The sequence below is a fragment of the Pristis pectinata genome, chromosome 6 (genome assembly GCF_009764475.1).
Source record: "Pristis pectinata isolate sPriPec2 chromosome 6, sPriPec2.1.pri, whole genome shotgun sequence".
In the NCBI taxonomy this organism is placed as follows: Eukaryota; Metazoa; Chordata; class Chondrichthyes; order Rhinopristiformes; family Pristidae; genus Pristis; species Pristis pectinata.
The window spans coordinates 102,755,200-102,779,328 of NC_067410.1; the positions used below are offsets into that span (position 1 = coordinate 102,755,200).

The window sequence follows — 24,129 nt, forward strand, 5'->3', positions numbered from 1 at the left end:
TTGACCTTGAACTTTACATAGCACTAAAGGACAAAACTACCTTTGACTGCTCTGAGCTTGATGTACTTCTAAAGGCACTCATATAGGTAAAGGGGTGCTTTTACCTCTGTGTCAACTTATTGAGGGATCATCCTGTACAAGTAATATACTTGGAGAGTAAGAAAATGTTAACAGCGTCAATGGATGACCGTGACCTCAAGAATTAGTTTTGTTAATAGTGGTAGTGCACCAATTAAATCAGGTTACCAGACCTGACTAACATGACCTGACAAAGGCCTGGACTAACAATCCATGGACCTGAGTTCAAATCCCACCACGACATTGTGGAAATTAAATGCATTTAATAATTTGGAATGAAATAACAATGAAATCTGCCATCCTTCCTTAACCTGTTCTATGTGTGACTCCAGACCCGCAGCTATGATTTAATTGCCCTTTGGAATAGTCCAGGATACTGCTCAGTCATGCCATTACTTCTGGACTGTGGCATTACAAGAATATGACTCGCCGTCACTTTCTGTAGATGTACAGTGGAGAGCATTCTGACTGGTTGCATCACCACCTGGTATGGAGACTCCAATGCGCAGGATCACAAGAGGCTGCAGAGGGTTGTAGACTCAGCCAGCTCCATCATGGGCACAATCCTCCCCACCATCGAGGACGTCTTTAAGAGATGGTACCTCAGGAAGGTGGCATCCATCACTAAGGACCCTCACCATCCGGGACATGCCCTCTTCACGTTACTTCCATCGGGAGGAGGTACAGGAGCCTTAAGACCCACTCTCAATGATTCAGCAATACCTTCTTCTCCTCTGCCATCCGATTTCTGGCCCATGAACCCATGAACATTACCTCATAATTCCTTTTTTTTGCACCATTTATTTATTTTTGTAATTTATATTTATTTTATGTCTTTGCACTGTACTGCTGCAACAAAACAACAAATTTCATGTCACATAAGTCAGTGATAATAAACCTGATCCTGATTCTGACTGTCAAGAACAATTGGGAATGGGCGATAACTGCTGGCCTTGCCAGTGAGGCTGTATCCCGGAAAATGAACAAATTAACAATAAGAACGATTGGGATCCTGCTATCTGCTGGAGAATTGGGAAGTATATTTCTCTGTAAAGTTAACATGGCTTTTGCCCAACTAGTTCTGATTTCATTTCTGCTTATATGTTAAATCTTTGGAGGTTTGGAGGCTTCTACCTTATCGAAAATATTGGTTAAATTCTTGCACATGGATGGGCTTTGTAGGAATGTGGAGGTGTGAGGTGAGGTTTTCATTGATGAGTGAACCGCCATTGTTTGGACACTGGGCACTGCCGCATCCTTTCATTGGCCGGGGCAGTTGAAATATCACACATCCTGTGCATCCTCCTCATTACTATTGAACATCATTCGTAAATGGAGCCCTCAATAGAGGGATCGGAACTTCTCCATTACCTCAATTTTTCCATCCCCTAATATCACTCACTTTTGATTATACTCAACGACTGAGCAATAACTGACCCCACGACTGCACAAGGTTCACAACTTTAATTTTCCTCAGCTCCTTACCCAAAAACTAATTCGGGTTCAAGATATGGAAATAGATCCAAGGGAATGCCTATAAACACATTGGCTGCAGAATTTAAAGGGAGTTCAGCTCTTTAGGTCTATTAGTTACTTTAGCTATCACCTGACTGCTATACCTAGAGGGAATATTCAGATGCAGTTTGATGAGGAGATGGTTATTCAGGAAACATTTTAGCCTTGTTACATCTTCAAATTCTTCTCAAGCCGGGTAGTAATCTGGACGAGAAATCTAATGGCTTGCTCTTGGATTGTTAGCCTGTTACTATATCTGCCAGGATGCAGCAGTGTGCTCAATGAAAACCTCACCCAGTATATTTAGAATAATAATTTTCTCATAAGTAAATGGATATGTACTTTGTAACCAATCACTGCGATACTTTAAAATGGTTGATAATTGTTGCTGAAATATTATGTGCACTTGGACACTTGTTTAAAGATGATATTGTCAACTAATCATAAAACCACAGCTTCCTTTAGCTGCTTTTGTTTAGGATCTGGCTTACAACCCGTTTCTCGTGTGCCCTCAGTGATGTGCTTTAGTTTGGCACTGCAGTAACGGAACAATACCTGAACCAGGTTTAACTTGTTTAATGTTATGTGACCCTGCAATCGGATGCACACTACCAATTTCCCTCTGTTATATCATGGAGTTCACGCAACTGAGATGTATTAAATGATTTGCCCTCTTCTTTAGTTTCCATGTAATGCTCCCCGATACCAGATGACACTGAAAATCATCTTGGGCATTCAGGCAAATAGGACATTTAAGCATAGGAACATCATTGTAGACATAGACACTGCACATAGATGCAATCATAAGGAGAGCACACCAGTGTCTTTACATTCTTAGGAGGTTAAGGAGGTTCGGCTTGTCACCGAACACTCTAACAAACTCCTACAGATGTATTGTTGAAAGTATCTTGACTGGTTGCATCATGGTCTGGTGCGGCAATTTGAATGTGCAGGAACGTAAGAAGCTGCAGAGAGCAGTGCTCTCTGACCAATACATCATGGGTTCATCCCTCCCTACCATTGGTAGTATCCACAGGAGGCGCTACCTCAAGAAGGCAATATCCATCATCAAAGATCGCCACCATCTGGGCCATGCCATCTTCTCACAGCTACCATCGGGAAGGAGATACAGAAGCCTGAAATCCCACACCACCAGGTTCAAGAACAGTTCCTTCCCTTCAACCATTCAGTTCTTGAACCAACTGGCAAAACCCTAATCACCACTACAGTTTATCAACACTATGACCACTTTGCACTAAAATGGACTTTTTTTGGTTTTAATTGTGTTCCTTCTTGTAAAAGTTGTGTATGATTTATGCTTAATTTATGTTTTTCTTGTGAATGCTGTTTATATGTTGCTATGTGCCTGTGATGCTGCTGCAAGTAAGTTTTTCATTGCATCTGTGCATACATGTACTTGTGCAGACAACAACAAACCTGACTTTAACTTGACTTTGACATGATGCTGCCTGGTTTAGAGAGTATGCATTATGAGGAGAGACTGAGGGAGCTAGGGCTTTACTCTTTGGAGAGAAGGAGGATAAGAGGAGACATGATAGAGGTGTACAAAATATTAAGGGGAATAAATAGAGTGGACAGCCAGCACCTCTTTCCCAGGGCACCAATGCTCAATACAAGAGGGCACAGTTTTAAAGTAATGGGTGGGAAGTTCACGGACGATGTCAGAGGAAGGTTTACCCAGAGAGTGGTTGGGGCATGGAATGCACTGCCTGGGGCGGTGGTGGAGGCAGGTACATTGGTCAAATTTAAGAGATTACTAGATAAGCATATTGAGGAATTTAAAATAGAGGGATATGTGAGAGGAAGGGGTTAGAAAGTCTTAGGCGAGGTTTAAAGGTCGGCACAACATTGTGGGCCAAAGGGCCTATATTGTACTGTACTGTTCTATGATTCTATGACTTGATTTTGCTAGATACTGAGTTTCTCTGATGTCAGTAGATCTGATAATCAAGACTGAAGTTTAACTACATGAATTGTCATAACACTCACTTTGAATATCTGTTTGGTTCCATTCATTTGAACAGGCTCAATGGAACTAAGTAAAAGGAGATGAGTATAACTGATGGACATTCAGTGCTAGTGACGAGGACCCAATTTCGCCCTTGTATTATTTCCAGTCAATGTGGAGCATGAAGGACTTCCCCAATGATCAGTCGCAACAACCAGACAGCTGGACAATTTGTTGCCATGCACCTTTTGTTCCTTCAGTCTTCAACAAGGGAGAGGCTCTTTTCACCAGAAGGAGGCCACAAAGGACAGAGATTAGAGGAACATCTTCTTTGTGCATCGTTATTATAATGTGGAACAAAGAGCCTGAAAATGCAGTGTAAGAAAATACCCTAAAAATTTTCAAGGGAGATGGATAAGTGCTTAATTATAAAAAGGAACATGATAAGAGGAAATTGAGTCTAATTGTGTCACCTATTCAAAGAGGCATCACAGACACCATGAGCCAAACATCTTCCTTCTGTACTCTATGATCCTATAACAAGGACGAATAATCTAAGGCAAATGTTATCCTAATGAACTTGTGTAAGTCCTTTATACTTTTGAAAGAGACATTAATCATTTCCACTTGCAAAATCAAAACTGCTTTTAATTCTACATCTAAACTTTAAAGACAGTCTACATCTATCTTTAACTTTGTCCCGTCATTAGAAGGTTTAATATGGATGGTTGAGAACGTAAGCAGCGATGTGGTTGATCGCCAGCATGGTCTCTTCACACGTTTCCTTGATCAGGGACTCAGGTAACAGGAAGCCATGCGTGCCCGTGTCACGGAGTTCAAAGATGAATGTGTATTTGATGCCAAGATCATAGGCCCAGTCATCTGAAGTTCCAGCTGCAATATCTAATGGGGAAGACATATTTAAGTATCATTATGGCTAATTTAATGAACATATTGTATAACATAAAACATAGTCAGACAAGAATGGGCTTTCTGGCCCCTTAGACTGGTTAAGATATTTCCGGTATTGGGCTGGATCTCTTCTTGGCCCAGAGATGAAGTTTGAGTCGGATTATACTTCAGTGACATGCCGGTGGTGAGCTATTAGCAGAAGGCAGATAGTCACACCAGCCTGGGCTTAGTCGCCTGTTGGGACAGGTCTGAGGGGATGTCTTGCCCGGAGAATGGAAGGAGCAGGAAGTCCATGTGAGACCCATAAAGACAAGCCCAGTGTGTGGCCTTGCTTTCTTACATTAAACTTCAGAATTTACAACACAGAAACACTCTAACCGCTCTCTGGTTGTGTAACCAATCATCAGGAACCCTCTCCCAAGCTATTTTATCTGATCTTAGCCATGCAGCTTTCTACTCCTCTCCCCCTCATGTATTATCCCTTTAAACATACAACATTCACCCTGAAATATTTAATGTGATAGCAAATGCCATTTTCTAGCCACTAGTTATTCCTCTTAAAGAATCTTGAACAATTGAGGGCCAAGAACCGGTGTATGAGGTACTCCACTAGTTACACTCCTCCAGTCTGAAAAGGACCCAGTTATTCCAACTCTGTTTTGTATGTGACAGCCAGTTTTCAAGCCATGCTAAGACACTTGCCCCAATGCTTTGCGGTCTTAATTTATGCACCAGCCTTTTATGTGGCACCTTGTCAAATACCTGATCAGTGAAAATCCCTTTCAATGTAAATCAATTCTGATGTTTTATTGATCAGCCCACTGCTGGCAATAAGTTGAAGTGGAGTTGACTGGCTCATCACATCTGGGACAGTTGTGGCCAGACACAAAGGAAAGCAACATGTTGCCCTTCCCCCCCACCAACAACCGCCCCCCCCCCGCCCCCCATTGTTCACATGGTAACCTGTTCGATCATTGAAATGTGACTATCTGGAGAAAGCTCTTTACGATTTGACTCACTTCCCAGCACTCAGCACAGCAATGATTGGCAGCTCTGATCTGAGCTCCTGACAGTAAGCACAACAAGCTCCCATTTGCAGGAGCAATCACCAATAGATGAGGATGTACAAAGGCTCTTCTATTACACCACAGTGGAATGTTGTTATTTTTAATGTAATTTTGCCCAATCTTGCCAAATCTTTAGGGAGAGTCAAGCTGGGCATTAGTTCTGTACACAGTACTTTAGCAAACCAAGAGGTATTTGTGAGGTCTCAAAAAGGTAACTGCTTCCTCAGACAAGAGGGTGTAGAAGTAGGAACCTCTGCGTAAGGGATAGATCATTTAGGACTCAGATTAATAACCACGTTCAAAAGACATTTGGATAACTACATAGACAGGAGAGGTTCAGAGGGATATGGGCCAAATGCAGGCAAGTGGGACTAGCTTGGTGGGCATCAGGGCCAGCATGGACAAGTTGGGCCGAAAGGCCTGTTTCCATGCTGCTTTACCCTCTGACTCTAAGGAGAAATTCTTTTCCCAAGAGGACTATAAATCTTTAGGATTTGCTATCACAGACGACTCCAGTTTTTCTGTTGTCAAAGCTGAGGTCAATGATTCCATGCTGTATGGCTCTATGATCCATATAATGGGATGCTTACATATTGTCCTTGCTGAAGTACCGTATTTGTAGTCAGTTCCATGAAGGCTTCTCAATTTCGCAACCGCATTCCGAGCTAGGGCATTCTGAAATAAAATCACCAAGAAATAATCTGGTTATCAGAAATGTCAAATTGAAAGACAAGAGACGATATTTCTACATTCTAACTAGTTGGGCGTTGCTCCACCAAGGTGCCCAGAATCAAGCAACCTGTCAGGAGAGGCCAGGAGGAGAAGTCGGCCCCTGCATTACTACCAGAGTGGCCGTACATGGGATCAATGCACTCACCCCGGCTGTAAATAGTTTTGGTGCTGTGCTCACTCATTAGTGCCATGTCTCTCAGAATAACATGAAACCCATCCATTGCAACAAAGGCAAACTGCAGATTAACTTAACACAGCAAACCACAAACTAACACATGCTGGGAACAGAAATGACAAAAAACAATAGGAACAAAGTTATGGCATTTTCTTGGATCTTCAGGGTCAGAGCCACACAAATCTATGGAGGCAACAAGACAAGTTGATAACATAAAATAAGATATCTTTATTAGTCACATGTACTTCAAAACACACAGTGAAAAACACCTTTCTGCGTAGAATTTTTTGGGGGCAGCCTGCAAGTGTCGCCACACTTCTGACACCAACGTAGCATGCCCACAACTTCCTAACCCGTACATCTTTGGATCGTGGGAGAAAACCAGAGCACCCGGAGGAAACCCACGCAGACACAGGGAGAACGTACAAACTCCTTACAGACAGTGGCCAGAATTTAACCCAGGTCACTGGCGCTGTAACAGCATTACGCTAACTGCTACTCTACCGTGCCCGCCCATATAAAGGTATATGAGACCCTTGGCTTAATAAACAGGAGGTGTGGAACAGAAATGTAGATATGTTCTGGTAAACACTTGCTAATGAACATCAAAAAATCTGCAGCTGCTGGAAACCTGAAATGAAAACAGAAAATGGTGGAAACACTCGGAGGTCAGGCAGCATCTGTGGAAAAGGAAGAGAGTCAACATTTCAGACCTGAGGCACTTTGCCAGAACTGGGAAAGAGGGCAACAAATTTGTTTTCCGTTGCAGAGAGAGTGAGGGAGGAATGGACAAAGGGAATATCTCTGATTGGGTGAGGCCAGGATTGATGCAGGGATAAGAACATAAGAAATAGGAGCAGGAGGAGGCCATCTGGCCCATCGAGCCTGCTCCGCCATTCAATAAGATCATGGTTGATCTGGCTGTGGACTCAGATCCACCTATCTGCTTTTCCCCATAACTCTTAATTCCCCAACTATGCAAAAATCTATATAACTGTGTCTTAAGTATATTTAATGTGGTAGCCTCCACTGCTTCCCTGGGCAGAGAATTCCACAGATTCACCACTCTCTGGGAAAAGCAGCTTGCCCTCATCTCCATCCTAAATCTATTCCCCTGAATCTTGAGGCTACGTCCCCTAGTTCTAGTCTCACCTGCCAGTGGAGACAACCTTCCTGCCTCTATCTTACCTATCGCTTTCTTAATTTTATAGGTTTCTATAAGATCCCCTCTCATCCTTCTGATTTCCAGCAAGTATAGTCTCAGGCGACTCAATCTCTCCCCATAGGCTCAACCCCTCATCTCCGGAATCAACCTCTGCACTGTCCAAAACCAGTATATCTTTCCTCAAGTAAGGAGACCAGAAATGTTTGCAGTACTCCAGGTGCGGCCTCACCAATACCCTGTACAGTTGCAGCATAACCTCCCTGCTCTTAAATTCAATCCCTCTAGCAATGAAGGCCAACGTTCCATCTGTTGTACCTGCAAACCAACCTTCTGCGATTCATGCACAAGCACTCCCAAGTCCCTCTGCACAACAGCATGCTGCAATCTTTCACCATTTAAGTAATAATCTGATCTTCTATTTTTCCTTCCAAAGTGGATGACCTCGCATTTACCAACATTGTGCTCCATCTGCCAGACCCTTGCAGGATAAGCTGTAGATGAAGCCATCTGATTGATAAGTTAATGAGGTGAAGTTAAAAAAAAGAACACAAACAAAAAAAACAAAAGCTCCTAAATGCAGAGTTGAGTCCATCATTTTCTCTTTTTATCCAGGTTCTAAATGTTGCATTAATGCATCAGACATTTTCTCAAATACACAAGAGATTTCTACATTGGCTTTAAATTCATCAGTAATTCATTTCTGACACACAACAACTTACCAGCTCTTCATGATCAGCTGAAAGTGAATAGTTGTAGCCGTAGGGAAACATAAGGAGTTGGGAGTATGAGTGGATCGAGATATATCCTTTGATGAGTTTACGGTGACTACGGACAAAGTCCGCAATAGCTTTGACTTCCTTTTCAGATTCCATGTACGGCCCACAGTACACATTAGAGCATGGATGTGTTGAGGAACCATTGGCTGTGGATTAGAAAAGTCATCATCGTGGAGTCACGAAGTCAGACAGCATGGAAACAGGTTCTTCAGCCCACTGGGTCTACACGAGCCATCAAGCATCCGTTTACACTAATCCTACTTTATTTTCCCGACATTCCCATTAATTTTCCCAGATTCACTCACCTACATCGGAGGGTGGATTTACACTAGCCAATTAACCTACCAGCCTGCACATCGTCGACATGTGGGAGGAAACCAGGCACCCAGAGGAACTCCAGCCAAGGCTTATCCACTCAATGCTTCTACTGTTTGTCAGCATAATGCATTCGGACAGCCTTAAGCAGTCGCCAAGGAGGCATGGCCCCATTGCATATCAAAGCACCAACTGGCAGGGAGAATGGAAAATGGAAAAATGTAATTCTCACTTTGGAGAGGAGGCTCTGAGGTCTGAGCTCACGAAATGAACAAAGTAGAGGGAGCATCAGTCTGAAGCTGGTTGTGTTATCCAACTTCTCTGGGGCTGATTTTACCTCAATCCATCTGGTATGTATTTAAATTGACCCAGCCAGAGGCTCCAGAAATACAGTCATTCAAGATTTTAATGGGAGACACAAGATACTGCAGATGCTGGAATGTAGAGCAAGATAAAAACAAAAATGCTACCACTCAGCAGGTCAGGCAGCATCTGTGGAGGGAAATAGACAGTCGATGTTTTGAGTCGAGCCCGTTCAGCTGGCCTTCGAAACAGAGGGGAGATAGCGAGTATAAAGATCTAAGGGGAAGGGGCGGAGACAGAGTTGGCAAGTGATAGGTGGCTCCAGGTGAGGAGGGGTGATAGGCAGGTGGCAGAGGGAAGAGTGGAAATAGCGACAGAGGCTGGGAGGTGACGGGTGGAGGCGACAGAGGGCTGCAGACGATGGAATCTGATAGGGAAGAAAAGTGGAGCATGGCACCAAATAAGGGAGGTGGGGTGGGCAGATGGGAAGAGGAGGGGACCATGTGGGAGGAGTGTGTGGGTGATGGGCTGATGGAGTGGGTGGAAGGGAGGAAAGAAGGGGAATGAGGGTGGTGGGGGGAGGGGTGTAGGAGGAACTGGGTAGATCGGGGGAGAGAGGAAAGGGACAGAGGGGGAGCAGGTTACCTGAAGTTGGAGAATTCATTGGAAAGGACGTGGGCTGCGGTAGTGAGTCTGGGCAAGAATGTGGTGGCAGAGCAGGAGAGCAGCAGACGTCACAGGGGGGCAGTGAGAGGGGGTGTCACTGAACTCCCATCGGAGAAAAACTTCTTCAAAGTGGGTGTACCTTGAAGAGATTTTAACTGGTTCTCCTGGGCAGTTTCCCAAAACTGATGGAGTCCTTCTCCACATTTCCCTGTTAAGCCTCAGTAACATTGAGACTCAATTGTAATCTAACTCATTCGAGGAGAAAGCAATCACAGACTTTCATGCCAGGCCAATTTGTCAAAGGATTAGCCATGAAGAGACCGTGAAAGCTAAACTTTCTTCCTTCCTTTGAGAGAGTTCCCCTGGCCCGATCGCCTCACTTGCCTCCTGATTGGAAAAACCCTGGTAAGATGCCTGTAAGAACTGCCCATCATAATAAAGCCATTCAATTTTCCACAAGTCACTTCCTGCCTCCGTCACACACATTTCAGGGTTAAAATAGCCTGGGCCTGATCTCCGAAATTCGCAGCCGAACCATCCAACATATTTCTGGATGAACAACGGGTTTCAACACTGGAGCAGCAGAAAGAAACAGGCTATGATTCCTTGACGTCATTCCTTTCCACAAGCACAAAAACTTAAACCATTTCAAAGCTAAACTCCCGGCTCCTCATACGGAAGGTCTGTGTTAAAATGCACAAACTCACTACACCACTTGGCATCGAAGTTTCGGTTGGCGTCAGTGCCCACGCAGTTAGTGCCAGGATTCCTGGAGCGAGTCTTCCTCCAAAATCGATTCTACACAAAAAACAGGCACGTAGTTGGTCAGATTTGTCATTATAGGTACAATTTATGCAAGCGTTTAATTTGTGTCATTTCTCTCCGGTACAATAATTATGATTTAATGGCGCAGCACCTCAGCACATTATCTCTGGATTAATGTGTTGCTGACCTCTGGAATTTCTTCCCTAAGGTCTCTGCCATGCCACCCCTACCCCTTCCTTTAAGCCGCACATTAAAAGCTGAGCAAGCTTGTTGGCTCCCTGTCCCCATATCCCCTTCGTGCCTTGTTGCTAGTTTTCATCTGATGACACACTGTGATTTCCCTTGGATTGCTTTACTTGGTTAGGGGCACTACTTGAACAGAGGTTGTTGATGTTCTGGGAAAAAGCATAGACTGGGACTCATTGAATAGCTCTGCCAAAGAGCCAAGGCAAGCAAAGGGATAGAACGAGCTCCATTTGTGCTCTTATCAAAATCTGGCCCTACAATTAAAATGTGCTTTTGTAATTGTTTGTAACCTCCATTTGCATTTTGTATCAACCTCATTCAACAAGATGTAGCATTTTAGACCATAAGACAAAGGAGCAGAATTAGGCCATTTGGCCCACTGAGTCTGCTCTGCCATTCGATCATCGCTGATTTATTTTTCCTCCCTCAACCCATTTTCTCCTGCTTTCTCCCCATAACCTTTGACACCCTTACTAATCAAGAACCTATTAACCTCTGCTTTAAATATTGCCAATGACTTGGCCTCCACAGCCGTCTGTGGCAATGAATTCCACAGATTCACCACCCTCTGGCTGAAGAAATTCCACCTCATCTGTTCTAAAGGGACGTCCTTCTATTCTGAGGCTGTGCCCTCTGGTCCTAGACTCTCCCACTACTGGAAACATCCTCTCCATGTCCACTCTATCCAGGCCTTTCAATATTCAGTAGGTAATTTCCTCCTGTCTGCAACTCTTTGTGGGAGATTGAAGATTTCATCAGTTCAGGGAGTTCAAGTAGGTTTTTAACTGCAGGCATTTCAACAGTATGTACTGAACTTGGTGGTGCATTTCACTGGCATCGTCCCCCTTTGCTAAGAGGTGCCCTCCGCGAGGTATGGAAAGTGGCCCATTCCTGACTGCCCTTGGGAAGGTAGTGGTGTGCCAACTTTTTCCAGTTGTTCTGGTGAAGGTAACTCCATAGTGCTATTGGGCAGCAAGTTCAAAGAATTATTTTCAAGTCATGATGGTGTGCGACTTCGAGGAGAACTTGGAGGCAGTGGGGTTGTGATGCAGAAAATATTCCACCCTGCTGGATATAGTATAGCAGACAAAACTGTGAAGAAGGTGGATATCTGATAGAAACAGCAAATGCTGGATGTATTAACTGAGGCAACATGGCCTGCAGAGTATTTCCAAGATATCCTGTTTACCTTAAAGAATGTTGTATTGACCTGGCTTCTGCACTGAGGGTCAATCATCTGTCCTTCGCCTTTCAGGCTTCATCATCATTTTACACAAATGTAGGAGCTGCTGGCATTTATTGCCCACTCCTAGTTGCCCATGGGAAGAAGGGGTGAACTACCTTCTTGAACTGCTGCAGTCCTACTGGTGAAGGTATCTAACAGTTAGTGACAATGATAGAAAGCTGATATGTTTCCAAGTCAGGACAATATGTGAGTTGGAGGTGATGGTGTTCCCTTACACCTGCTGAACTTTACTGTAGCTGTAGCGAAATGTGTACATCACTGTTCAGAAATGGAATTAAGCCCAATCGCAATTACTAGTCAATGTCATTAACCTGTCAACATGTCAAATATCAATGTATCAACCAAAAAGATAGCTGAACCAGTTTACAGAGAATGGAGTATGGAAAACCAGCCTGAAAGTTTACAAAAGCCACAGAGACAGGCAGTATCACAGAGGTATGAACAGCCAAGCTCGCCAGCAGACACAGGCCACAGAGACAGGCAGTATCACAGAGGTAGGAACAGCCAAGCTCGTCAGCAGAGAAGCTGGGATTAGACGCTGAGGGCAAGGTTACAAAGAACCCATTTCGGCCTTAGGCAGTTGTGGCTTTTGGGGAAAAGATCGTTGGGTGGGGTGGTTGTGGTGATGTGAGGATCCTGGGGACAGTGGGTAGGGAAGCCTCCAGTTGTGGTGGCTTCAGCCATCCAAGTGCTTATCTGAACAAACAGCTTCTCTCCATCCAGAAACTGAAGCAAAACAATTGCAGGGGTTAGAAATCTAAAACAACAGCAGAAAACGCCAGAAACACTCAGCAGGTCAGGCAGCATCTGTGGAGAGGGAAAGACTCTTCATCAATATTGAGTTCTGATGAATGGCCATTCACCTGAAGCATTAACTCCATTCCTCTCCCCACAGACGCTGCCTGACCTGCTGAGCGTTTCAGACATTTTCCATATTTGTTGCCACTGGATGTAGCGGAACAATACGACGATTCAAAGCAAGCAGAGGAGTTGGGATAGTGCACCGTTTTACAACTGACATCAGCATACCTGTGAGTCCAATTAGTTTTCAGATTAGCTTGCTGATGATAGCAATTGGAAGGGATTGGGCTGACCAAGAAGGGAGCTTCAGAGAGCTCCACACATTGTAGAGTATGCAGGAGAATTATAACAGTTGTGGCTGCTGAGCAGGCAATTCTTTTTGTAACAGAACAAAGTCCCTGTCCTATTTAACAAGTCAGGCCTGTTGGACAGTACAAATAAGAGGAAACAGATGGTGATATACAAGAAGGATTTAATTGACCTTCCTGGCTCCAAAGGGACAGACTATGAATTGGCTACAACAGGCCACTGAAGACCAAAAGCTTGTTTCTAAAGTGACTAACCTCTGCAGGAGGTAATAGGTTTCTGATCACCAATGGTCAGCAGAGGAAATAAGACTACTATTAATAGGCCGGTTGAGTACAAATGACCAGTAGAGGGATGTGACTCTGATTAATTAGTTGCATCACCAGGATATTTTGTTATCATCAGATACTGATGAAGGCAGGTGTCTTATCTCTGATTAGTAAAATAGTGTTGGGTTTAAAAAAAACACTCACTTTGGATGTGTGAACTTCTACAGATGTACAGTTGAAAGTATCCTGATTGGTTGCAATATGGTCTGATACAGAAATTTGAATGCACAGGAATATAAAAAGCTGCAGAGATTAGTGGACTCTGCCCAATACATCACGAGCTCATCCATCCCCACAATCGGTAGTATCTACAGGAGGCGCTGCCTCATGAAGGCAACATCCATCATCAAAGACCCCCACCATCTGAGCCATGCCACCTTCTCGCAGATACCATCGGGAAAGAGGTGCAGAAGCCTGAAGTCCCACATCACCAGGTTCAAGAACAGCTACTTCTCTTCAACCATTCAGTTCCTGAACCACCAGCAAAACCATAATCACCACCACAGTTCAGCAACACTATGACCACTCTGATCACTTTGCACTAAAATGGACTTTTTTTTTCCTCCTGTGTTTTTTTTCTTGTAAAAATGGTGTATAATTAATGGTTAATTTATGTTTTTCTTGTGAATGCTGCTTATATGATGAAATGTGCCTGTGATGCTGCTGCAAGTAAGTTTTTCATTGCACCTGTGCACACATGTACTTGTGCACACGACAATAAACTCAACTTTGACTTGGTACTGGAAGATAAAGGTCATAAGTAATTCTTCTTGGAGTATAATAATTACTGTATGAATTGTGATACAAGCCAGCCTAGAACTCTGCATTTGAGTAGCTTCCTTGCACAGTGTTGAATAAACTAGTGAATGAAAGAACTTGAGTTTTATCCAATGACATGGGTGGTGTGGAGAATTGCTGAACTACAACACTGCAGGTATGGAAAGAAAATAACACTGCAGTGGATTCTTGGGCTATGACCAGACAGATGAATAGATAGGTTGTGGAGATTGGAAGAGAACCTGGTAAATGCTCAGTCAACTACAATCACACGCACAAACTATTTTACACAATGATGCTTACATTAGTCCAGGTATAAGCGTAACCATCCACATTAACAACTGGGACAACCAGGAAATCCAATTCATTGATAAGTCTGTTCAAGAGGGATCCAGTTTTGTCAGATGCAACAGCCTACGAAATATAAATGGTTCAGGTTGAATTGTACCTGGGTGTGATTCTCAATGTCTGTAAGGAAGTTTCTGTAAATAAACTCCACAGTTGAGGTTTCTCCACTGACCTCCTTCACAAACCACTGGCAAAAGGCGGGAGAAATCCACTCCCGGGCATGGATTCCACATTCCAGGAAGATGGAGGGCTTCAGCACACCTGTCCTCTTGCCGACCTTTAAGAAGGGATTGGAAGTTAGCATCCAAGTGCCAGCAAATGTAACCGTGAATCTAATCAAGCTTTTGGAAAATGCAGAACAAATAAAACTGCAGATGCCTGAATCTGTAAGCTGGAAGAACTCAGTCAGTCAAGCAGGACCCGCGAAAAGAGAAACTATTTAATGTTTTGGGTCAGGGACCCTTTCACGGACCTGGGGGAAGAGTGAAGGAACAGAGAACTGGAAGTGGAATTGGTTTATTATTGTCACATGTACCGAGGTACAGTGAAAAACTTGTCCTGCATACCGTTCCAAGAGATCAAGTCAATACGAAGTGTATTGAGGTAGTACAAGGTAAAGCAATAACAGAATGCAGAATAAAGTGTCACAGCTACAGAGAAACAATAAGGTACAAGGTCATAATGAGGTAGACTGTGAGGTCAAGAGTCCATTTTATTGTACTAGGAAACCGTTCAGTAGTCTTATAACAACGGGATAGAAGCTGTCCTTGAGCCTGGTGGTACGTGCTTTCAGGCTTTTATATCTTCTGCCTGATGGGACGGGGGAGAAGCGAGAATGTCTGAGTTGGGTGGGAGAACATAAAATATAGGACAGCACAGGAACAGGTCTTTCAGCCCACAATGTTATGCTGAATTAATTAATCTAGTAATTAAATGCCTAACTAAACTAATCCCTTCTGCCTACACAATGTCCATATCCCTCCATTCTCTGCACATTCATGTGCCTATCTAACAGCCTTTTAAATGCCTCTGTCGTATTTACCTCCATCACCACCCACCACTCTGTGTAAAAGAACTTACCCCGCACATCTCCTGGAGCGGCTGTCCATCCCTCAGCTGCTTTCTGGCTGAGTTCATCTGACATTTCAGGGATTTTTTTTTCGGAAAATGCAGGTCTGCACTTGAGCCAGGGGCAAGTTCTGTTTGGGGTAGGGGTGGGGTTTGGATGCTAGGTCGGGAATCGCGGAAGGAATGGTTTCTAAATGTTCTGCAGAATCCAACTGGAATGCCAGCCCACAGGAGAGAAGGTTGATCATCTGGAATACCTCTGAAGTCCATGAGGACAGAAGGGCACATTGGGAGAGTGACCATGAATCTAGAGGAGGTTTCTAGGGCACAGATGTGGGGAGGAGTGTTCTGACAAATGTGATTGAAGGTTCCATTGGTGGTGGGAAAGGGCAGAAGGTAGGTGGGGAGATTGGAGAGTTTCATCTAGGCCCAACATGGTTACTGGTGAACCACTCCTCAGTTGCCCCTGCTCCCCACTATCCAAGGGGACCCTCTCTTGTAGATTCAGGCTTTCCGTTGGTTGAGTTTCCCCAGAGCTGGGAAACCCCTTCTAACCTGGCCCAAGAACAGAATGTTTATGACCTTACCAACGCCAATAAATCAACAACCCTCATTCATCCAATGACTGGCAACCTACCCCTCATCCGTCATCGTTAAAACTGTTTTCTAATGGCCTCTAGATCAGCTCAGCATTGACTCCCCATATCTGAGAGCTAAAATGCAGCCGTTGGTGTTCGGTTGCAAATTGACAGGGTGGGACCGAGAGACCAGGAACCTCCACAACACAAGAGGAATATTGGATGATAAAGGCAGCATCCATCAAAGATCCCCACCATCCTGGTCATGCCCTCTTCTCACTGCTACCATCAGGCAGGAGGAACAGAAGTCTGAAGTCTCACACCACCAGGTTCAGGAACAGCTACTTTCCTACAACCATCAGGTTCTTAAACCGACCTGCACAACCCTAACCCTACCTCAGCAATGGAACACTCTGGACCACCTCTTACATTGTCTCTGTTTGTGCTTTTGCACTTTGCACTAAGGTCTTGATTTTGCAGTCTTTCTTACTCTATCTCTTTGCACTGTCTTGTATAATTTACGCATAATTTATGGTCTGTGTGTTGTCTGCACCTACGTGTCTGTGACACTGCTACAAGCAAGTTTTTCATTGTACCCCTACCTCACCGTACTTCTGCACATGACAATAAACTTGTCTTGACTTAAACATGATCTTACCCGGAGGAGATAGATGCTTCTTCCCTCATAGCTCTTTCCAATTTCAAACCGAGAAATTAGGCGTGGGTTTTCTTCCGCTATTTTGGAAGTCCAGGCTTCAATCTACAATTGATTATCAAAACTTTACTGATTCTGGATATACCTTTATTAGTTTGGATGTGTCAGCCTGATAAAGAAGATTTTGGTATTGAGCAAGTCATTGAAGGTGCAGGTTGATGATTCCAGAAGGATGTTTGCATTGCCTACAGAACAACAGGTACTGATGACTGATGGACTGACCACCTCATCATCTCCTCTGGTATCTGTCCCAAATCCCTGGTCCCAAAGCAACAACAGCCACCGATACATTGTGGAAGAAAATCAGCATTGAAAGTCTCAAGGACCCTGAAAAGAGAGATATTCTCAGCCAGTGCCTCTTTACCCCCGATCAACAAGAACAGTGTCTGGACTGCCCTGAGGTCCACCATAACTAGCACCTGTGATGAAATTCTTGGCTTCTCTAGTAGAAAACACCAAGACCACTTTACTGAGCATGGCAAGAAGATCCAGGAGCTAGCTAACCTCAAACGCAAAGTGTCCTTGTCTTAGAAACTTCACCAGACCTCAAGAGAGTAGAAAAAGCTCTCCAGGCACCTGAAAGCCAAGATCTGCCAGGAAACCCATGACTTAATGAACACCAGGTTACTTTGATTTTGGATAGCACAGTGCTGAAAAGGAGAGCTATGTGACTCAAACTCTTGATATTTTACCTTCCTGTAATGCACCATGATCTTTACAAGCTGTATCTCCAGAGGTGGCAAAAAGATGTGGGTTCCAAAATCACACCAGATACTTAAGCATATAATTCAGGCTGACACTCCAGTGCAGGGCCAAGAGATGGCTGCACTGTTGGAGGTGCTTTGTTTTCGTAAAGTAAATAAATGCAAAAGATCCAAAAGAAATATTCTTAGAGAATCAGAGAATTTTCCCAGTGTCCTGATCAGTGTTTATCCATCAGACAATGAACAGATGACCTGCATACTTCCCAGAGAGGTGTTATATGAAGCTGTTGCATATTAATTCTTTGCCACATTCTTGCAGTTTTTGATTTAGTGCATGGAATGCCTTGCTAAAGGCAGTATATAAATACCAGTCTGCGCTATTAAACTGATCAGTTAGATTGCATGCATGTCACTTAAAGGGATGTGCAGTGGCTTATATAAAGCATGGTTAACATTAGATTCAGCTCAGATTGACAGAATTAGATAGATTTCAGGGGGGAAAAAAACATGATTGTTAACAGGCACTAATAATATCAGGAAGTGTTAATAAACCCCAGCAGTTCCTGCTAATGTCCATTTCCCTTCCAGATCTTTTCTATTGTTGGAGAGTTCAGCAGGTTTCTGACCAGAGGTAGTGAATGGAGATCCCGTGCAGATTGAATCAAATAGCAGGACCGTTTGAGAGGCTGAATAGTCTACTATTACTGCTATGCTTTTATGGCTACCAGCAGTCCTACACCAGATTGTGCACCATGTGAAACAATACTGCCAAAACGTTCATTTTACCTGTTCCCAATTATGATAATTTTCATAACTGTAGGTCTCTTCTGATGACTTCTGATCAAGCTGATCCGCAATCAAGATTTGCAGTTTTTCATTTAATACCCTGCAGAACACAAAGCATTGTTTTGTTTCCAACAGAATGGAAGGGATTAAACAATGATAAGACTTGATAAATGTTTAGAAGGAACCTGAAACTGACTCATATTTTAATGCAGTCTTCTCCAGCTGACTTAGAACTTCTGAAACCCACTCTCCAGGAACCCGGACGTCCACACTCGAGTTTATAGTCACCAGCTCTACCCAAGTTGGTATCCAGAAATCAACCTACATGCACATAAAAGACTCGATTAATTCTTTAGTTTACCTGCATTCACTTAAGCTTCAGCTGGCAGCAAGAAATAATACCTGCTCAGTTTGAGACACGTTCTTTAAGTATTGAAGGTGCTGTTCGTTTTCAGGTCTCAGACGCAAAACTTTATCCCTTTCAAAATAAAAATAAAGTCAGATTTAGTTTGTCCGGTAGAATTCCCCAGATCTGCAGCACATGCAGGGATGTTCCTTACCCGGAGTGCAGTCCAACGGGAAATGCTTCCGAAATCACGGCAACAAGCCCTAGAAACAGAAGTCCTTCCATCATTTACCTCAGATTACTAATGACACCCAAATAGATGGGACAGTTATATATACCTTGTACAGCATCCCAGCCCAAACTACCAACAGGTGACTTGTGCGTAAAACACACTTTTCTGGTTTAATCCTGGAATTTGCATGACGCAGATGCCTGACAATAGTCCAGTAGTTAATTATATAGGTGGGCTCACTTATCAACTTGGAAGCTATCTGCTGATTGCCTGCAGCCACTCCTAAAACTGAGAAGGGATTAGAGATGTCTGTGTAAACTGGGCTATCACCTTTCTCTTTTAAATCACTGCACTCCAACCCCAGATATCACTGCGCTGAAATCTTTTAAACCCACCAACTTTACCAGGGTGATACTGACTGTACTCAAACTGTGGTACCTGCTTCCATGCTGGAGACACTCTGGGCAAAGAATGCTCAGCACAATGGCGCAGCTGGTAGAGTGGCTGCCTCGTGGCTCCTGTAATCCAGGTTCAATCCTGACCTCCGGTGTTGACCCCAGAAGCAGCTCGTCCAAACAGGGAGCTGGGAACCATGGGAAAATTAGGCAAGCTGACCTATGATTAGTGTAAGGTCCAAATCCCTGTCACGGTCCCAAGTGCTGGTTCTTGATTCTGCCCCTTATCCCCGTGATGGTGCCTTGTTGTGTAGCACATGGTTTCCATGTACTACTATTTGCCTAATGACACACACCTGAGTTCCATCAGGAGACTAGTATAAGAACCCTGGTTCCACAAACACTGGTTGCCAGATTATTGGTCCATCTCTGGGTATACTTTGTCTCCTGGCTGCTTAGAGAGGACAACTCTATCTTTTTCCATCTTTTTATTAGATTTTAAATTAATAAACATAATAATTCTACACATGATACAAAGAGATTGGGATTACAATAATACCAGTTAATGTATACAAACACAGAGTAAAATATGTAACCTGAACCTCCCAATCTCTTGATAATTGAACATGAAGAAGATTTAAAAAGAAATTTGATTATATGGAAAAAAAAAACCCAAACTAAAAAAAAACAAAACTAAATGAATAGTAATAATAAACAAAAACTAACCAAGAACTAAACAAAGCTGGGCTGTCGTATTTTGTCAAATAAAAACATTATTATGTCATTAACTCTGCTCCTCTATATTTGAAAAGAAAGTTATTGAAAGGGATTCGGAAAAGGTCAACTTACATCATGTGAAAATGCTGGATAAATGGGCTCCAAGTTTCTTCAAATTTAACCGAAGGATCAACAGTACCACTCCTAATTTGTTCTAGGTTTAAACATGTTATAGTATGGGAAAACCATTGGAATGTAGTAGGAGGTTTAGGATCTTTCCATCTAAATAGAATGGATCTCCTGGCCATTAATGCAACAAATGCAATCATACGACAAGTTGAGGCAGATAAATGGCCAGAATCCATCATTGGTAACCCAAAAATTGCAGTAATATGATGTGGTTGTTACTCAATACCACTGAAATAATATCAAAAATGTCTTTCCAATATTTTTCCAAAAGAGGGCAGGACCAAAACATATGTGTTAGGGAAGCCACCTCAGAATTACATCTATCACAGATAGGATTTATATGGTTATAAGAATGAGCTAGCTTATCCTTAGACATATGGGTCCTATGAACCACCTTAAACTGCATCAAAGAGTGTCTAGCACACATTGAAGAGGTATTAACTAATTGGCGAATTTTCTTCCATGTCTCTATACGCAGTAGTATCTGAAGTTCTCTTTCCCATTCATTCTTAATTTTATCCGACATCCCTAAACATATTTTCATAATCAGATCATAAATGTTTGCAATCAAGCCCTTCTGATAAAGGTTAAAACCTAAAATTTTTTCTGTAATTTCAATTGGATGTGGTATCAGAAAAGTAGGTAGAGTAACATTTAAAAAGTTTCTAATCTGTAAATATCTAAAAAAAAATGATCTAGGCAAATTGTATTTTTGACAGCTGTTCAAAAGACAAGAAACAGTTATCAACGAATAGATCATAAAAACATGTTATTCCCTTTATTTTCCATAAAAGAAAAGCTAGATCAATTCTAGATGATTGAAAGAAAAAATTGGATAGAATAGGACTTGATAAGATAAATTTATTCAATCCAAAAAATTTACGGAACCGTCAACTCTAGAGCAGTCCCGGTTTCGCTGTTTCTCCTAGAAAACTCTGTTTCCATGTTGGGACTCCGTCACAGAGCCCCGAGGCAAGATTCCTTCTGTTTGCTGTTCTGCGTTCAGTCCCGAGGAAGCATCCCGACTCCAGTCTCGTACCGGTGTTCCGCATTTGGGTTCTTCGCGATCTCGCTCTTTGTGTGACATTGTGACAATCCCCAACTCTAGCTGGGCCAGACATTTAGTCTCAGCTCACGGGTAAGAATATCTATGGCAAGAATAGGTGCCAGTGACCACAGCGCAGGTCCATTGGATATTTAACGTAAGTATCGGTCCAGGGTAAGAGAAACAATAGAGAGGCAGACTGAATGCAGCCCAGGTTTCCCGCCCCTACCTCATTTGGAGGTCTGCATTCAAGGCTTCCCCCAAACTCATCATCCTTCAGACCAGCAGTGGCACTCCCATCTCGCCATCCAATTGGTCAAGCCAAGAGAAGTTTTTGGAAGGTCACAACAGGGGTATAAGTACCCCACACCCCAATCAGAAAACACTGCCCTCGTGGTCAGCAATGAAGAACCTTGGCAGCGAGGACCACAGCCAGCGAAGGCCTATCTGAGGTCTCCGAACAAGGCACGAGCACCACCTGAGGTAGGAGGCCAAATCTCATGAAGAGCAGAGAACCCTGGACACCAGGAGCCCAGCAAAGACACCTACGACCAGCCCAAAGCATAATGGATAGGGTTAGGGTCACGGACAGTAAGGTAGAGCCAAACTGTTGCATGATTAACTGTGTGTGTGGTTTGTGTGTGTGTGTGTGTGTGTGTGTGTGTGTGTGTGTGTGTGTGTGTGTGTGTGTGTGTGTGTGTGTGTGTGTGTGTTCAAGTTCAAGTTTATTGTCATAGGCATACATATCCAGGGTAGAAATGCCATGAAAATAAGCTTTTTGCAGCAGCAGCACAGTACATTGCAAACATGACAAACATAAATCAGACGTAACTTACACAACAAAATAAAAATAAACATAATGACATTAGTGCAAGTTGAGGGAAATGTAATCTGAGGTAGAATAAGGTCGGTTAAAGAACCTGACGGCAGAGGGGAAGAAGCTGTTGTTGAACCTTGAGGTGTGGGTCTTCAGGCTCCTGTACCTCCTGCCTGATGGCAGCATCGAGAAGAGGGCATGGGCCGGATGGTGGGGGTCCTTAATGATAGATGTCGCCTTCCTGAGCCATCAGCTCTTGTAGATGCCCTGGATGGTGGGGAGAGCTGTACCCCTGATGGAACTGGCTGAGTCCACCACTCTCTGTAGCCTCTTGTGTTCCTGTGCATTGGAGTTACCATACTAGGCCATGATGCAACCAGTCAGAATGTGTGTGTGTGTGTGTGTGTGTGTGTGTGTGTGTGTGTGTGTGTGTGTGTGTGTGTGTTAATTGGGTCAGATGGTGCTTAACTTGGCCCATGTCTTAAACCCGCCCACTTCCCCCCTTCCACTCACCTGCAGGCCTCAATACCATGGCCAGCATGCAGCCACTAGGCCTCAGGTGGTGGATCCACAGGCATCTGACCACCTTTTTACATTTGCCTGATAAAAATGAATTAAGAACAATAATATTAATTAAAACATAGACAGAAACACAGAAAGCTACTTACCTTTGCTTACCTTTTCCATTCAGGTCAGTGACCTTATTCAAATGAGCACAGCCACACCAGACAGGCCAGCAGCTGAGGGGCCAGGTGTGAAGTGCATCCGGCCCTCAGTTCAGTGAACCAGGGTTCTATGCAGAGTGGCGTCATGGTGGCATCTGCCAATTGTGATTAACCTGCATTCCTATCAATACTACACATGCGTGCAAATTTTCTTCACAACATATTATCTGGTATCATAGACACCTAAAAGAAGTTTATTTTAAGGATTGTCTATTATCTTCATTCTGTTACCTGAGGTCCATCTGTTTTCCCGCAGAGTTGGTGTTTTAGTTTGCTCGTTGACGCAGCTTCTCCAGAGTCAGACTGGGCTAGGCTGAGGGGGCCTCAAGGTTCACTGCTGACTCTGCACTTAGTGATAGGGTCTCCTGCCCCAAGGACACCAGCCAGTAACAGAGTCAGCAGCAGCAATACAAAAAACAAAGGTCACACCTCCAGGGTTGTAATGCAACTCATATTTATCAATTAATTTATTAATAGGCAGGTTAGTGTAACGCTACTACAGCGTCAGCGACCCGGGTTCAATTCTGGCCACTGTCTGTAAGGAGTTTGTACGTTCTCCCCGTGTTTGCGTGGGTTTCCTCCGGGTGCTCCAGTTACCTCCCACATTCCAAAAACATACAGCTTAGGAAGATGTGGACATATTATGTTGGCGCTGGAAGCGTGGCGACACTTGTGGGCTGCCCCCAGAACACTCTACGCAAAAGATGTATTTCACTGTGTGTTTCGATGTACATGTGACTAATAAAGATCTCTTATCGTAATCATATGGAGAGCTCTCCTGAGGAACAGTCCTCAGCTTGCTGTTTGCAAAGGATGGAAATGCAATTGTTATGTGTGGGTACTGGATTCAGAGACCTTGTGTCTGGTGTCTCACTATTCAGTGGGCTGTGTTTGCTTTGCTTGAAGCTTGCTTTAGCAGGATCCACAGGAAGGGGTGTTGTCTTGTAATTCTTATAGATAGGTGAATCACCTTGCTGTAAGAACATAATAATGACTCAGGCATTATCTCCCACATTCAAATGCTCCTTCAACACTGCACTTTATTATGGAATCTATGAACCAGGCCTCGCCCTTAACACCTCAATAATCCGCTTATTGTTGCTCTGCCAAGGGTAACAGTTTCTCACTCTATTCTGAATCTGGTTCAAAAATGAATGACTGCCAAAATTCTATCTCCATTATAAATATGACAGATCATGTTCCTGATTAAAATTCGGGATATCATTTTTCATCCACCTCAGAATTTTGTGTTTTTTTCTCCCCAGCCCTTCCCTTTCGTTCATCCTTTGTGTTTCTCGTGCCCCCCCCCCCCCCCCCCAAA

At 43.5% G+C, this 24,129-nt stretch overlaps 1 protein-coding gene across 1 annotated transcript in view; it reads right to left on the minus strand.

The window, feature by feature from the left end:
- Nucleotides 1-4,189: 4,189 nt before the first annotated feature.
- Nucleotides 4,190-24,129, minus strand: part of LOC127571262 (carboxypeptidase B-like) — a 42,765-nt gene continuing 22,825 nt past the window's right edge. Inside the window, exons 2-13 of the mRNA XM_052017497.1 lie at nt 22,597-22,683; nt 18,903-18,951; nt 18,745-18,820; nt 18,539-18,663; nt 18,343-18,442; nt 16,796-16,897; nt 14,664-14,768; nt 14,447-14,557; nt 10,381-10,471; nt 8,333-8,535; nt 6,132-6,216; nt 4,190-4,465 (exon numbers count right to left, since the gene is read on the minus strand). Coding sequence (XP_051873457.1) covers nt 4,278-4,465; nt 6,132-6,216; nt 8,333-8,535; nt 10,381-10,471; nt 14,447-14,557; nt 14,664-14,768; nt 16,796-16,897; nt 18,343-18,442; nt 18,539-18,663; nt 18,745-18,820; nt 18,903-18,951; nt 22,597-22,624 — 1,263 coding nt within the window. The 5' untranslated portion in view covers nt 22,625-22,683 and the 3' untranslated portion in view covers nt 4,190-4,277. The remainder of the gene's footprint in view (nt 4,466-6,131; nt 6,217-8,332; nt 8,536-10,380; nt 10,472-14,446; nt 14,558-14,663; nt 14,769-16,795; nt 16,898-18,342; nt 18,443-18,538; nt 18,664-18,744; nt 18,821-18,902; nt 18,952-22,596; nt 22,684-24,129) is intronic.